Here is a 16,670-nt window from a genome sequence, read left to right on the forward strand (position 1 = left end):
TAAACGGTCAACGCCCCTCATGCTTAGATCACATTTTTACAAATATTCCTGATATCAAAAATATAAAATCAGCTGTCATTCATACATCTATCACTGATCATTATTCATGTATTTTTAACTATAAATTAAGCAATCCAACTTTGCCATTAATTAAACAAAATAATTACTCAAAAAAAGTACTTAATATGGATACATTAAAACACCAATTAGAATCAGAAAATTGGAATAAATTATTACAATGTAATGATGTCAATATATGTTGTAAAATGTTTGAAGAAAAAATATCTAAATGCATAAATGACTCGACAAATAATAATATAATAACCAAATCCAAAGTGTCGAACTTGAAACCTATAAAACCATGGATTACTCATGGTTTAGTAGTATCTGTACGACATAAGCAAGCTCTTTACAAATTAACTACTCAACAACCAAATAATAAAAATTTACTAAATCATTTTAAAGCATATAAAAACAAACTTTCATATATTATAAAAAACACAAAACAAAAGTATTATAAACAAAAGTTGAATCAGGCTGAAAATGATAGTAAAAGAGTGTGGACAGTTATAAATGAAATAATTGACAAGAAAAAAAACAAGAATAACGACATCGCTACTATATTTCATGACAACATGAAAACATGTTGTAAAGAAAATCCCTCAAAAGCTGCAAACATATTTAACACCTTCTTTGCGAATGTAGGGGAAAATCTTGCCAATCTCATTCATACTGACCCAAATATAACATTTCCAGACTGTAGTATTGATACTGACAATAATATAGCAACATTCCAAGTCACCACAGAGAACGAAATAATATCAATTATAAACGGTATGCAAGGAGGTTCTGCCCCGGGTTTTGATGGAATAACAGTTAATATTTTAAAAAATATTAAAAATCAAATTTCTAAACCGTTAAAACACATAATAAATGTAAGTTTCCAAAGCGGAGTGTTTCCATCAATCTACAAACAAACTACCATTACTCCAATATTTAAATCTGGTAACCCAGAAGAAGTTAGCAATTACCGACCCATATCAGTAATCTCGAACATAGCAAAAATTTTTGAAAAGATAGTTAAAAAAAGGTTAAACCAATTTGTAAAATGTAATAAATTAATTAATGAAAATCAGTTCGGTTTTATGGAAGGTAGAAGCACTCAGGATGCAATTGCAAAATTAACTAGTCTTGTTCATAATTCATTAGATAAATCATCAAAATGCATTGGAATTTTCATAGATCTAAAAAAAGCTTTTGATAGCATATCACGCGACAAACTTATAAGTAAATTAAGAAACATTGGATTAAGTGGTACAGCTATAGAATGGATAAAAAGCTACCTTTTCAAACGCCCTCAAGTCGTAAAAATCAACGATGTACTTAGTCAACAAAAAACAAGTCACTTCGGCATACCTCAAGGTACAGTCCTGGGACCGTTACTGTTTATCATTTATGTAAATGACATATTCAATCAAAGATTAAATGGAAAAATAATATCTTATGCTGATGACACTGTCATAATAATTGAAGGTACTGATTGGAATAATGTTAATAACTTAGCAAATACTGATATTAATATATTGAAAAATTGGTTCGATAAAAACCTCCTCTCATTAAATACTGAAAAAACAAAATGTATCCCATTCTCTATCAACAAATTTAAATCAATACCAGAATTAAAAATTATAATACATCAACTTAAATGTAACAGAACTAATTGCAATCAAGAATGTTCTATACTTAGTCTAACTTCTGAAATTAAATATCTTGGTATATATATAGATCAACATTTTAAATGGAAAAAACAAATTTGTGAACTTGTCAAAAGAATTAGAAAATGTATTTATATATTTATAAGACTTAGAAATATTCTTAGACTAGAAAACCTAAAAAGAGTGTACTATGCAATTGTACAATCTATATTACAATATGGTATTATTGGCTGGGGAGGAACTTATAACAATATATTAAATCCACTTAAAATAGTTCAAAGATTGATAATTAAAGTAATATTGAAAAAACCATCCAAATTTTCTACTGAGATTCTCTTTTCAATATTCAATGTACCCACAATAGACAATATATATAAAAAATATTCAATTCTACAAATTTATAAAGAAATACAGTTAAATAACTTACAATTCAATTCATCAGTAAGATATCAAAAAACTATCAAAATCCCAAAACTTAATACAAAGCACACACAAAATACCTATCTCTATCTAGGTATAACATATTTTAACATCCTTCCATTATATCTAAAAAATATTGAAGATATTCAGGAATTTAAAATAAAATTAAAAAATTACCTAAAACTACTATAAAAGTCCATATCTTACTCTTATTATTATTTCCTTCAAATCTTGAAACTGTATTATTGATAAATCTTGCCTATTTCTTAGTTATCCCTTTGGTTTTGCAAATATATTATTTACTTACTTACATGATTCCATATAATTGAGCTAGGATTCACTCACCAAACACAAGAGCCTTGTCTCTTTATGGTGAGGAAAAGCTATTATTATTTACCTTGATAACACTGTATAATATGTATAATTGTATATTTATTGTAAAAAACATACAAATATTAAAATAAAAAAAAAAATAAAAAATGTGTACAGTAAATAATTCATTTAAAATTTTTCGGCTCGGTAGAACTCCTAACAGGGCCTAATACGCCTAAATTTTTAATGAGAGAGCTAGGTATAATGTTAGTAGCCGAACAATAACAAATGGTAATATTTTTACTATCTGAGAATGACAAATTCTTTTTATGTAATTTTTAACAGATTTTTTAATATTACAGGAATTTGGAATAGCGACATCAATGATTTAAGTATTTTTTTTTTTTGTCATGTAAAACTATATCGGGTCTACTTTTACTAATATTTTTTATTAAGATAAGTTTTGTATTAAGATTAGTTCAGTCCCACACCTCCCACATAAATATTCACATTGTATATAATGAACAAAAAAATTGAATGTAAAAGTAAGTCGGAAAGTTTATAAAAATAAACATTATTTTTGTTAATAAAGCAATCAAGAAATGCAAGAAGTCTAAAAACAAACAACAATTACGTGAATAAAACGAACTTTACTAGACACAAGAAAATCAAAAAATATATATTATGTTTCCAATACAAAAATTACGCGTCTGGATCGACGTATAAGCATTTAATAAATGATTTAGTCCAACATTACACATACACTTTTCGGAAAAACTGTATTGTAATGAAACATAGTCCCAAAGTAGGCAAATAGTTACACGCCCAGGAGTGTTACTCGTTATTCTATGGTTCCAGTACAATTCGTTTGTGGAACTAAATGAGTAAAACCTCAAATCCAGCCGAAAAGTTGTGATTTTATATCGAATTCTAGATTTATCAACTATCTAATTGATTAAATTGATACAATAATTTTTATCTTTATTTGATGAAATTGATACAATTTATGTTTTGAACACAAATATTTTACCTTAACATTATTGAAAAATAAGAAATAATTATGACCAAAAACACGTGCTCTTAACACGCCATTATTCCCGAAGTTCTATGCTCAATGGTCGTCTGTTTGCGGCCTTATTGTCAATCACATTTTAAGGCGAATGCTATATCCCTATTTTGATTAATCTTTTTAACGAATTGGTGTACATTATGAATACCAAAAAATATGCTTTAGATAAATTGAAGGTTTTCCTATCGTTTCGCTTGAGTAGAATACAAATAAAAAATAAATTACTCAATAAAAAATATTTTTTACAATTGAAATGTATGAACGCGCAAAGCAAAAAAAAAATCAGTAATGTAGCTAAGATTATCTGTGGCAGTTTCACTTGATTAATTTTAATGCTTTCTTATAAAATTATTTACAAAATAAATAAAAAATATATTTTTGTGCTTGAAATCGAACGTATCTAGACTTCGTTTGTCAAGCGATTTTAATGCCTATTACATACAATATAAGGTAGGTATACCAAAAATATACGCACTTTTGGCTTGTAGCTTCCTCTAAAAGATATGTGTCCGAAAAATACTTACGATTAAAACTTCATCAGAAAACGACACGACATCAAAAATATTTCTGGAAGATAGGTATATTTTGAAAAAAAAAAAAGATTTGTGAAATTTAATTGACATTCTCGTACTTTACAATGCATGGTTGTATGAACGAACCAATGTTATTCAGTCGGATGTATTAAATATTATTTTATAACATTGGCGGTCATTTTGTGTTGCTTATTTTTCACAGTAAAGAACCAACTAATAATTTGTTTCTATTCTAAAGAAAATTATGTTCCTTCGGTATGTGTAATTATATTAAATCATATTATTATGTAAATAGGTAATATTTAAGTGACCGATTCAACCGTAAATACCTTGGTAGTTATAAACAATAATATCATTAACACCCAGCGTTGCGCGAGTTACAAACATTCAACATTACCTAGGATACACGGTTGTACGGTGGACGATGAGTAATGTTGTATAATGTTGTAGGATGATTTTATAGGAACACATTTGTTACACAGGCTGTCCGGGGGTTAAGGTGCGCTAACTTCAGGGGGTTATTCTATATGATTTAAAAAAAAAAACTTTTTGTAATTTCCAATGCTTTAAGGTAGTTTTTAGGTTTAATACTTGTATAACCCAGCAATATTAGCACTCTGGTTGATTCCTGACGTCATTCGTATCTTATCGAAAAGCATTTCCTTAAGAGATTGACATCTAGATGACGTCAACTAATGTGAATTGCCTTGGCACCACTTAACCGTTGAAATTGTCGTGCTTTTCTGTCTTTTTACTACGTAGGTACAAGATACTTGTATGTAGGTAAATGCTTTTAAACTTTAACCAAAGTTGGGCTGCCTGGTGAATCATGTTTGTACGCAGAGTAGATGAAATCGATTAAAGTAGTTTCCATCTTACCTTTTGTAGTTTTGGAAGCGTTATTAGTTTCAAACTCATTTGTTGTAATATTGTTGTATGTCGAACAATAAGTCTTGATCAAATTTGTTTGAATCAGTTGTTAGACAACAATGCTACCTCAAAACTATTGATAATGGAAAACTATTGGAAAATTGCACTTTTAAAATTTAAAATCATTTTTTAATATGAAGAAGAATAGGAAATGATTTGTTATGGTACTACCGTTAAGAACTTCATTGCAATCTCTCTTTCTGTTACGCTTGTTGTTATGAGGAAGCGGGAGATGTTACAGCGGAGTTATCAGCGGTTTGTTTTTATTTACTAGTATGTTTCATGTTGATTGAATTAAAGATGGTTATAAAATGTTTCACAGAATCTATTGTTTATTAAATTTATTGTAACATTATTAACACAACACTAAGTCAGAAGATACATAAGCGGATCGCGTTCGCAAGCAGCTAGCCGAACCAGTTCCCAACAGTGAATGGTGGGCGCTCAGAAGGTAAGTAGAACGCTGCTTTCGTTGGGGATACCATACGGGAAAAATAATATTGTGGGTACAAAATGCGCGCGTGGTGTCTATGGATTATTATATAATTTATTATTAAGATACGACGTTGCAGATACGTATTTAGGAAGTATTTTTAAATGAGTCAAATACTTATGTATTGTAAAATGAGGCGTATGTGATGATTGAAGAAAGGAATGCACGGCGAATCTTTGACATGGAATAGAGTGATAGGCGAAGCCGATTATCCTCGAGGAAGACATGGTACTATCAGAATCAAAACTTATGTATGCTAAAATGAGACGTATGTACAGGGCTGTTTTGAAATGGAAAAGATTAATAAAGACACAGATAATTACTGTAAAAAGGAGCGGACAAACGAAGCAAGGGGCGTAATGAGAATATATGACATCTACGTGAATACTTAAGAAAGGCAGGGACGCCCGAGGAAGACATGGTATGATCAAGTGAATCCAATACTTTTTAATTCTTAATAAAACCAACGAAGGTTAAACGTGAATTACGTTATAATCTACACTTTCATAGATGGCGATAATTTATTTACTTTATGAAAATTTACTTTTTGTAAGTTATACTTAAAATATTGAAAGAATTATTTGCGTGGGCCCGTACATACGCAATGTGAATACGAACACATAGATAAAAAAACACAATTATTTCAAGAAAGGCGTACACATATAATATTGTATCAGTTATTCAAACCAATAATGTATTTGTATGCCTCTTAAAACAACATAGAATTCACAAACTCACAATCTTACTCCAAATCATCCATAACCTGAGCAATACCGGGTACACGTCAGCTAGTCAACGATTTAAAATAACGTTTTTGTTTGGGAAATAATTGAACCAATTTGACTTAAATGGCGAAAAACAGTATGTGATCTCCAAAGAAACTCGAGTGCAAGTCTTTTTCCAGATTTTATATTTTTTCATGAACTTATTCAATCTCAAACATTGAGAAGATTTCTACCGTCGGCCTAAGGGCAAAGTCCACTAAGTCACTAAAACACAATCCTGAGATAATCGCATTTTAATATTTAGCGATTTTGGAAAGGCTATAAGTGGATGAATATCTCTAAAATATATATTTTATAATATTTTATTATTTAGATTGGACCCTAAAGTACCTTATAAATACACAACATTAGTTGAAAGCAATAACAGCAACATTTAATTAAAGATTTACAAAAAAATAAGCCGGACTTGTTTTGTTTTGTGGTTTTTACCGGTTGATAAAAATTGGGGGTGATCCTTTTTGAATAAAAACTGGTTTTCTTGACACAACTTTACATTTATTTCAAACTATTGAAACAAGTATAATATTTATAAAGAACTGTGCGAATAACACTGCTACGATCGCTCTGACTTATGAGCTTGTTTATTATCGAGTTATTGTTGAGAAAGGAACGAAAAAACACGTAATGCGAGCCTTTTTAAAGACTTCAAAAACCACCACATGTAAATAAACCACTTGTCATCGTGATGTCTAGCAGTAAAAATGAAACCTGCTATACCGCCCAAATTGACAATATTTTCTAAGCAAGGACTCACACCATTTTGGTTAAACGTAGTAACTTCAAATTTCTAGACTACAGATGTCGGTAGCCTGCAAAATTGAACATATTGCCAGGGGGCGGGATTCAAAAATTGCACTAAATTTTTGAATGATAATCTATTTAAAAATAAACTATAAAACAAACAGAATAAACTAAAAAATTCTTAATCTAAATATACCACAAAAATACTAACAAAATAATTCAAAATAGCAGAAATTAACAAAATAAAACCCCCTTTTTTTTATGCCCTACTGGTAAACTTATAAATTTAACTGTATAAATGCTGTTGAATTACTCAATTAATTAACTAAAAATAACTAGAAAATTATTAATCCTATTAAATAACCAAAAAAAAATTCAAAAATGACTAAATTACACACGTCTGCATACTAATTTTTACATATTTAAATAGTTCAATAACACAAATAATATAGTTCACACTGAACACAACACAATTATTGTTCCTTTTTTTTCTTCTTTCTTCTCAGGTCTTCTGCTTGATCCATCCAAGGTGGAGTCGAGAAGATAAGCATCATAGTGTAATGTACATAATCAATCCTTGGTAAGGTCCGGGACGTCAATTACAGGTTTAGTGTCTGAATCCAGGGGCATCAGACATATCTTTGTGATGGGCCTCACAAAGACTCCTTGAGGTGTTTTTAGGGTAACAACTCGTATTACTCCATCCGCTCCAGGGTGTGTATGCAGAATTCGGGCCATTTTCCATAAAGGTGGAGGTAAATGATCTTCCTTTAAAATCACCAGATCGTCTTTTTGCAGTGCCCGTTGAGTGCTGGTCTGCCATTTAGTCCTCTTTTGTAGTTCCATCAGGTAATCTTGCTTCCATCTAGACCAAAAAGATTGGATTAGCGAACTGATCCTCTGATATTGAGTTAGTCTGTTGTCCGGTATCGCCCGGACGTCTCTCTCAGGAATGATACAGGATTCAGTGCCTATAAGGAAATGGTTTGGGGTAAGAGGTTGGTAATCATGGATGTCGTCGGATAAGGAAGTTAATGGACGGGAGTTCAAACAGGCCTCAATCTGACAAATTAAGGTATACAAGAGTTCAAATGTTAATGAAGAATTGCTAGTGATTCTGTACAAATGGAACTTTGCTGATTTTACTGCTGCTTCCCACAAACCTCCCTGATTAGGGGCTCGAGGGGTTATGAACTTCCACTCAATACCTCTGTTCACTAAATAATTTTGAATATTGTCGTTGTTTTCCCTCAAGCTGGTGTACAGCTCTTTGAGCCTGCTGCTAGCTCCTTTAAAATTACTAGCATTGTCGGAAAAGATCTTTTCAGGTTGTCCCCTGCGGGATATAAACCTTTTTAAACTGTTCAAAAAAGCATTGCTAGATAAATCCGAAACTAATTCCAAGTGAACAGCCTTGGTTGAGAAGCAAATAAAGATACATAAATACGATTTTACGAGGGAAGCCTTCCTCAGCGTCCCACTTTTAATTAGAATTGGTCCGGCGTAATCTATTCCGGTGATAGCGAAAGGACGACTCGGCGTAATTCTTTCGGGTGGCAAATTTCCCATGATTTGATGACCGGTTCGAGGACGACATCTAAAACATACAATACATTTATGTAATATCTTTTTAATAGTATTTTTACCAAAGATGGGCCAAAATTTTAATCGTATTTCAGCTAACAAAGCTTGAGGTCCTGCGTGTAGGTTTACATAATGGTAGTGACGTATTATCAATTCAGTTAGCTTATGTTTAGCCGGCAAGATAATTGGGTGTTTTTGTTGGTAAGATAAATGTGTAGCCAAATTCAACCTACCGCCTACATATATTAGACCATCATGTAAGAAGGGATTAAGAGATTTTAAATTACTTTTCTTGTTGACGATGCCATGGTTTTTTAATTCTTTCAATTCCCTTTGAAAGGCGTGTATTTGAGCTGATCTCAATAGACATTTCAAGCCTGATTCCAATTCAGCCACACTTAAATTGTCTGAAATTTTACCCTTAACACTTCTGCAGTTATTGACAAATCGCAATACATACGCAGTAACTCTTTTCAATTTAATAAATGATGAGAATTTTTCAAATATCTCCCATTCTTAAATATCTGTGGATAATAGAATATTTTTGCCTTTGAGTTCCGGAGGGTTTGAACACGAAATATTTGATATAGGCCAAGCGTTGACTCCCTCGGTCAACCAACTTGGTCCATTCCACCATATTGCAGAATTTATCAATTTATCTGTAGTGGTTCCTCTTGAAAGTATATCTGCTGCATTGTCGGCTGATGATACATGTCTCCATAGATCTGGATCACTAAATTCTTGTATTTCAGCTACTCGGTTTGCAACGAAAGTAGCCCATCTCGTAGGTTGACCTTTCAGCCAGCACAACGTTATCATGGAGTCACACCAATAATGTGTGTCGATCTCCACTATATTTAGCGCTTGTTTTACATTTTTAATTAATTTCGCCAGTAGCACAGCACTACAAAGCTCCAACTTGGGCAGGGAAATACACTTCAATGGCGCCACTCTTGATTTGGACGTTATTAAATGTGAATGCCGCTTACCGACATGGTCCACTGACACCATGTAAACGCAGGCTCCGTAAGCTTTCTCAGATGAGTCGCAAAAACCGTGTAGTTGTAGATATGTAGATTGCCTGCAAATAATTTTTCTTGGTATTTTCAACACATTTAGTTGAATTAATTCTTGAAGGTAGGACCTCCAGGGTGCTAATATTTCATTAGGCAATGGATCATCCCACGCTGCTTTAGACTGCCATAACTTCTGCATTATCAATTTGGCTACAACTATAATCGGTCCTAGAAGACCTAATGGATCGAAGGTTGATGCGATGCAAGATAATATCTGTCTTTTACTCTCGGTTCGACTTGATGGTTTCATTATTACATAAGAAAAATAATCAGATTCATTATTCCATATTAATCCTAATATTTTCTCAGTCTTTGGATTGTCAGTAATAATTTTTTCAGAATTGCCTGATTCGGCAATCTTAGCTTGGCCCGACTCGGCTGACAACTCCAAGACATTGGACCTCCATTTCCTCAAGGTCATCCCCGCAGACAAAAAGAGGTTGATTAATTGCTCTTTTAACTCTCTACAGGATTCCATGTCATCTCCTCCGGTTAACAAGTCATCCATATAGAAGTCATTTTCTATGACCTGACTAGCTCTAGGAAAATTTATATTGTTATCCATACCAATTTGCCGTAGACTTCTAGTGGCTAAGAAAGAGGAAGGCCCCAGACCATATGTGACTGTCTTCAGACGGTAATGCTTGAGCACCTCCTGCGGCGACTCGCGCCACACTATCTTCTGCAGGTCACGGTCCGCTTCACACACGTTAATCTGGCGGTACATCTTCTCGATGTCAGCCGTCAGTACTACTTGATGTTTCCTGAAATGCAATAGTTGGGTGTATAAGTCCTTTTGTATAACAGGTCCTGTCATCAAGGCGTCATTGAGAGAAATTCCATTTGAAGTTTTGGCGGAGCCGTCAAAAACGACCCTCACTTTAGTAGTAGTGCTTGATTCTTTTATTACAGCGTGATGAGGTAAAAAATAGGATTCACGATCCCCCTTTGACTGGTCACACACCTCCATATGACCTAATTCCTCATATTCACGCATGAATTGTATATATTGTGTCTTCAATTCGGGATTTGACACAAATTTTCTTTCTAAATTTTTAAATCTTTTTTCAGCAGTGAGCAATGAACTTCCCAGCTGATCAATGCATGCTCGACGCGGTAAACTTACTACGTATCTACCGTCGTCTTGTCTAGTATGAGTACTAGCAAAACTGGCTTCACAAGCCTTTTCTTCATGATTTAGAATCTTAGTGGGATTAATCTCCTCCAATTTCCAAAATTTTTCTATTTGATGACTTATTTTATTTATAGATAAATTACAACAATCTGATACAGGCCTTTGCTTTGGGTACATGTGGATTGGTCCTGATATGATCCATCCCAGTTGCGTACGTTGAAGTGTTGGTCCCGATTCGAGTTTCAATCTATCGTTGGTTAGGATTTCCCAAAAGCTCTCCGCGCGCAACAGGATATCGATGGGTGCAGCTATATTGAAGTTCGGGTCAGCTAGCTCCAATCCTCGTGGTAACTTGAAGTCTTTTTTCGCCATTGTCACTTGTGGTAAATTTGTTGTAATCTCCTGTAAAATCAGACATGATATTTCACTTTTATAATCAGTATGAAGCGAATTCATCTCCACTGAAATTCTCTTTTTTATGTGAGTGATGTTATTATGGATCCCAGAAACGGGTTTGTTTATCAATTCACATGGTAAATTTAATTTATTAGCAAATTCTGCTCTCATAAAATTTGACTGGGCCCCTGAATCAATCAGAATGCGGGCTTTAAAAATTTTATTGTTACTACCCACAACTCCTATGTTGGCAGTTGACAATAATATTATTTTTTCTGCTTTATCCGATGCAGAAAAATTCGATACTGAAACCTCGTTATCAGCATCCATATTGGAGGCCTCCCGCAGAGGTACCTCATTGTGTAGCAAAGTGTTGTGATTATCTTTGCCACAACGCCTGCAAGAAAAGGTTGCCTTGCAACTCTGTGCCTGGTGACCCACCTTTAAACATTTAAAACAAGCTTGGATTGATTTCGTAGCATCAATCCTCTCATGTAATTTTAATTTCAGAAATTTTTTACAATAATAAATATGGTGACCTTTCTCGTTACAATAAATGCAGTTGTTAGCCTTTACCGCTAAAAATACTGATGAATCTTTTTTGCAATTATTGTTGCCTAGTTGTGTTTTATGTAAGCTAGAAAATTTTTTCTCAGAAGCGTTCATCAGTTCCAATACTTGGGCTCTAGCAGATAAACATTTTAAGAATTCCTTTAACGTAGGTAATTCGTCTTGTAATGTATATTGTTCCCAATTTTTTCGGGTAGCTGCGTCTAATTTATTTGATATTATATAAATAACCAATGGATCCCATTGATCTACCTTGACCCCGATATTTTGTAATGCCTTTAAACTAACGTTTGTTTCATCAATTAGATACCTCAATGCTACAGGCTCTTCTTGTTTCATGTCTTTTAATGAAAATAGAGCTTGGATGTGTTTATGAACGGTAGTTCTTAAATTTGCATAACGTTCATTTAATAATTCCCAAGCGGAAATGTAATTTAATTCAGAAATTTCTAGATTAGCAATTATCTTTAATGCGTTTCCCTTTAAAGTTGATTGCAAATAAAAGAATTTTTGTACGTTGCTTAAAGTACTATTGTTATGGACTAAAGTCTTGAAGGTTTCGACGAAATTAACCCAATTTTTCTGATCGCCATGAAATTCCCGTAATTGGAGGTTGGGTAGTTTAATTTCCACCTTACTTTGATCGACGGATTCGATCGCACCTTTGGCCGTTGCCAAAACTGAGAAATATTGGTTTTCGAAAGCTTCTCGTTGACTATAATTTTCAATTTCGTCTGAATCCGGTAACATTTCAATTTTCTGTTGAACTGCTTCGAATTCATCTAACAATGATTTCACCCGCTCATATCTTAATTTAATTTCATTTACCGACAATGCATTTAAGGAATCCGCGAATCGGGTTAGTTTTCCTTTGATTACGCCGCGTTTGTTTATTAATGACTTCATATTTTCCATTTTTAATTATATTTTGTTAATATCGGTTGACAATTATTTTATTTTAGCAAACACCCGTTTGAAAGAATACCACGACAACCTTGACAATACTATTTGAGAACACTATTCAATAATATTATATTCTTATTTTCAAGTGGGTAGTGATTTTATTTATAATATTGACTCTATTTAAGATTAATCTCGTTTAAATTACATGAGACCTGAATAAACATAAAATGGATGATAGGAAGGAAAGCACTGAATACTTATCTCAGATTTGCGATGTGGTCCACTTTCCTTAATGATTTCCAGTTTCAATCAATTTTGTATCCTTTTGGCTGCTGGTTCTTTGTTTTTTTTTACATACAATCTCCTGATCGTAATCCGGTTGAAGGATCAAATGATAAAAATAGGGGGTGATCCTTTTTGAATAAAAACTGGTTTTCTTGACAAAACTTTACATTTATTTCAAACTATTGAAACAGGTATAATATTTATAAAGAACTGTGCGAATAACACTGCTACGATCGCTCTGACTTATGAGCTTGTTTATTATCGAGTTATTGTTGAGAAAGGAACTAAAAACACGTAATGCGAGCCTTTTTAAAGACTTCAAAAACCACCACATGTAAATAAACCACTTGTCATCGTGATGTCTAGCAGTAAAAATGAAACCTGCTATACCGCCCAAATTGACAATATTTTCTAAGCAAGGACTCACACCATTTTGGTTAAACGTAGTAACTTCAAATTTCTAGACTACAGATGTCGGTAGCCTGCAAAATTGAACACCGGTCAATAATGACTTAGTGTTCTTTGCTTGTTAAGATTATTGTCAAATTGTTGACTGTAATGCCGCAAAATAGCTTTAAGATTATTTTAATTATAATAATATTTAATTATTAAATACCAATTATTATTTCTTATAATAATTTCAAAATAAGACAAAAGTTTTTTTTAGGTAGTTTTTTCATTAAAATAATAATAATTTTAAATTATTGTTGGTACCTACTGAAACACAGATATTCAGAGCTACAAAAGAAATATTTTTGATAATAATAATCACATAAAAGATATTATGACGAATATCAGATATAAACAATGTGAGTGTTAAGATGAAATAAAAAAGATTATAAAAACATTAATCAACGTAAAAATAAGCAATGTTTGTAAAATTTAGTAGAAATAAATATGAAAACCAAGAATGCAATACAAATTTTAATATTTTTTATTACAAATAAAAATTGTAATAATTATTACCAATCATTATTGGTGTTTACTGAAAGACACATTCATAATATTTTATAATAATAAAAAGGCTTTTAAGGGATGCGTATACGTGTAGACATGTAGGTACGGTACACTCTACTCATCTTCAGGATTGGAATCAGAAAAGATGGGCTCGGGAGCTACATTTTTGATGCTACTTACATGGTGTATTTTCATACCAGTTATGTGAGGCTTGTGGAATAATATTGGTCTTACATAGTAGTTTTAACAGGTCATTCTTTTTTGCGACTGATATTGGAATGGGCTTTGTATTTTAGTCGGACGTAGTCGGAGGAATGACTGTGACCATAAACAAGGTGACAGTTGGTTTAGTGTTGTTTGGCATATTTTTTTTATTGTACAAAAGAATATTTTTTCCAATTACAGTAAAATTTTACAAACGTTAGCATTTAGCAAGGTAGCTATTCAATAATAATTGTTTTAAGTCATTTAGAGAACAGTCACTTACATCCAAATTCATTGCAAGTTTATTTAATATCATAGCATCCCAAGAGAAATGAGCTATCTTGCTTGCTTTCCGCCTATATATTGGCAGTTGGTACCACTCGTGTGGAACGACTCGCAAATTGTGCTGAATATGAAATGTTCTAAAAAATCATTATTCTTAGTTAAGATCGTTCTTAATAATAACCGTTCTTATTAATTACCGTGATTAATTATCATATGATGAATATGTATGTTAACAATATGTATGTGTTCAAAAGTCACATGGTGAAAATGTTTTTTCTTTGAGTTATCTGGTCGCCATGAAAATTATAATAATTGTCTATGACTTCATTCTTGTCTATGCATAACCTATAAATATTTTTGACAAGTGCTAACTAGTGCTTTCTTCTCCGACAGCCGTTTCTTCCTGTTAAACTTACTATCCCATGCCTTTGATGGTTATTGGAAAAGTAAGTACTCATTCTTATATTCATCGCTTTTTATTTAGTAGCTGCCGTTATTCCTGTTTAGTTAGGGAATCATTGGGCGTTTTGTCACACTAGAATGCTTAAACTGTCAATTTGACGTCTACCAATTATTAGATTAGTATCTAGAAGGCATTTATTACAATAAAACAACAAAAAACATATTGTTAACAGATATTTTGTTAAAAGCGGAATGGCGGTAAACAATGTGAATATATAAATATAGTTTTTCCACGATAAACAACATTTCTCTTAACCGTTGTCATATCCAGTTTCCATTTTCTCCTGGACCCCATGATCTGGTCTAAAAACGTGGCCTTCAACGAATGGTCAGTGGTCATTTCGGAGGCCACTACCCAAAACCAAGATGGCCGACAGCAACACCCCCGAAAACCAACATTAGTGGAATCTACCAAAACGTCAGAAGTTTAAATAATAAAATTTTAGATTTTATGACCAATGGAATGTGTCAGAAACCACTTCTGGTTGCTCTTTCTGAAACGTGGCTAACTTCGGGCACGAATTCCGCCGAGCTATTCGGAAATCTATACCACGTAAACAGGAAAGATAGAGGCAGTCGCGGAGGAGGGACACTCCTGGCCCTCCGAGCTGACAGCCACTCACACGCTGAAAGACTGGAATACATGGAAACCCAAGGTGAAGACTTGTGGGTGAAAGTATCACACAGAAATGTCTTCATATATATATGTGTAGTATACTTTCCTCCAAATACAAAAATCGGAATAATAAAAATTATTTTACGGGAAAATCATTAGTGAAAGTGCAAACCTACAATCTAAAAATATTATTATCTTCGGTGATTTTATCTTTTCGTCAGGGAAGAACCCGAGTAATGTTTACGAGGATTGCTCAATAATATTTTTGACGTATGCTTAAAGAAAGGATCCACACGTATGCTCGGAGATGATGAACAATATCCAAAATGGTTTACTGGAGAGACCATTCATCACATACGAGAGAAAAATAAAATGCACCATCTTTGGAAAAAAACTAAATCCGAACATGCCTTAACAAACTTCAAAAAAAAATCACGAAAATTAATCAAGCAGTTAATTGGTAAGGCCTACACTGACTTTACACGTGAAGCAGAGAATAGTATTGTAACAGACCCCACTCGATTTTGGTCTTACACGAACGATAAACGCCGCGGCTGTGACAAACTTAATCACATGACCTTTAATGAAAATCAATACAATGAATATTCTGAAATCGCAGAAGGTTTCGCAGATTATTTTCAATCAGTAATCAGCGACAATATTCCCAAACTTGACATTTCCTCTATAGCTTCTTCGTCACACAATGCTCTTTACCTGTTCAAATTCACGAAATTAACGATGATTATATTGTTGCCGCTTTTCACAAGCTAAAACCTAAATACTCTGTCGGTCCAGATTTTATACCACCCATCATACTCAAAAGATACTCAAAATATTAAATTCAACCTCTAAAGCACATTTTTAACGTTTGACTTCGTAATAATACCTTCCCTGAAATGTGGAAACTAACACAAGTCACGCCTATACACAAAGAAGGCAAAAATCGGCAATCGATAATTACAGACCTGTAGCTGTCTTATCAGCACCCGCAAAACTTTTAGAAACCATAATTTATCCTTACAGATATATAATCAAACAAAACATACACTCACCGAGAATCAGCATGGATTTCGCCCCGCTCTATCACCCTCAACAAACCTTATGAATCTCACAACCTATATAAATAAATCGTTTGAAAATTTTTTACATGTCGATGTGATTTATACAGACTTCGAAAAAGCATTTGATAAATTCGACCA

The 16,670-nt window shown here is 32.9% G+C and overlaps 1 protein-coding gene across 1 annotated transcript; it reads right to left on the reverse strand.

Annotated features, from left to right (window-relative positions):
• Window positions 1-8,149: 8,149 nt before the first annotated feature.
• On the reverse strand, window positions 8,150-11,070 carry LOC149416159 (uncharacterized). The gene is made up of 2 exons (XM_089642063.1): window positions 8,870-11,070; window positions 8,150-8,595 (listed from the first exon to the last, which is right to left on the reverse strand). Exon 1 carries the CDS (start codon window positions 10,968-10,970, stop codon window positions 9,099-9,101), a length of 1,872 nt encoding a protein of 623 aa, XP_089498189.1. The 5' UTR covers window positions 10,971-11,070; the 3' UTR covers window positions 8,150-8,595; window positions 8,870-9,098.
• Window positions 11,071-16,670: the final 5,600 nt, after the last annotated feature.

This window comes from Hesperophylax consimilis, chromosome 17 (genome assembly GCF_061612785.1).
Source record: "Hesperophylax consimilis isolate HC1 chromosome 17, BYU_Hcon_1.0, whole genome shotgun sequence".
Lineage (NCBI taxonomy): Eukaryota > Metazoa > Arthropoda > Insecta > Trichoptera > Limnephilidae > Hesperophylax > Hesperophylax consimilis.

Bases quoted from the DNA above. Each gene is read 5' to 3' on its own strand.
- LOC149416159 (XM_089642063.1), bottom strand. From the start codon at position 10,970: ATGTACCCAAAGCAAAGGCCTGTATCAGATTGTTGTAATTTATCTATA.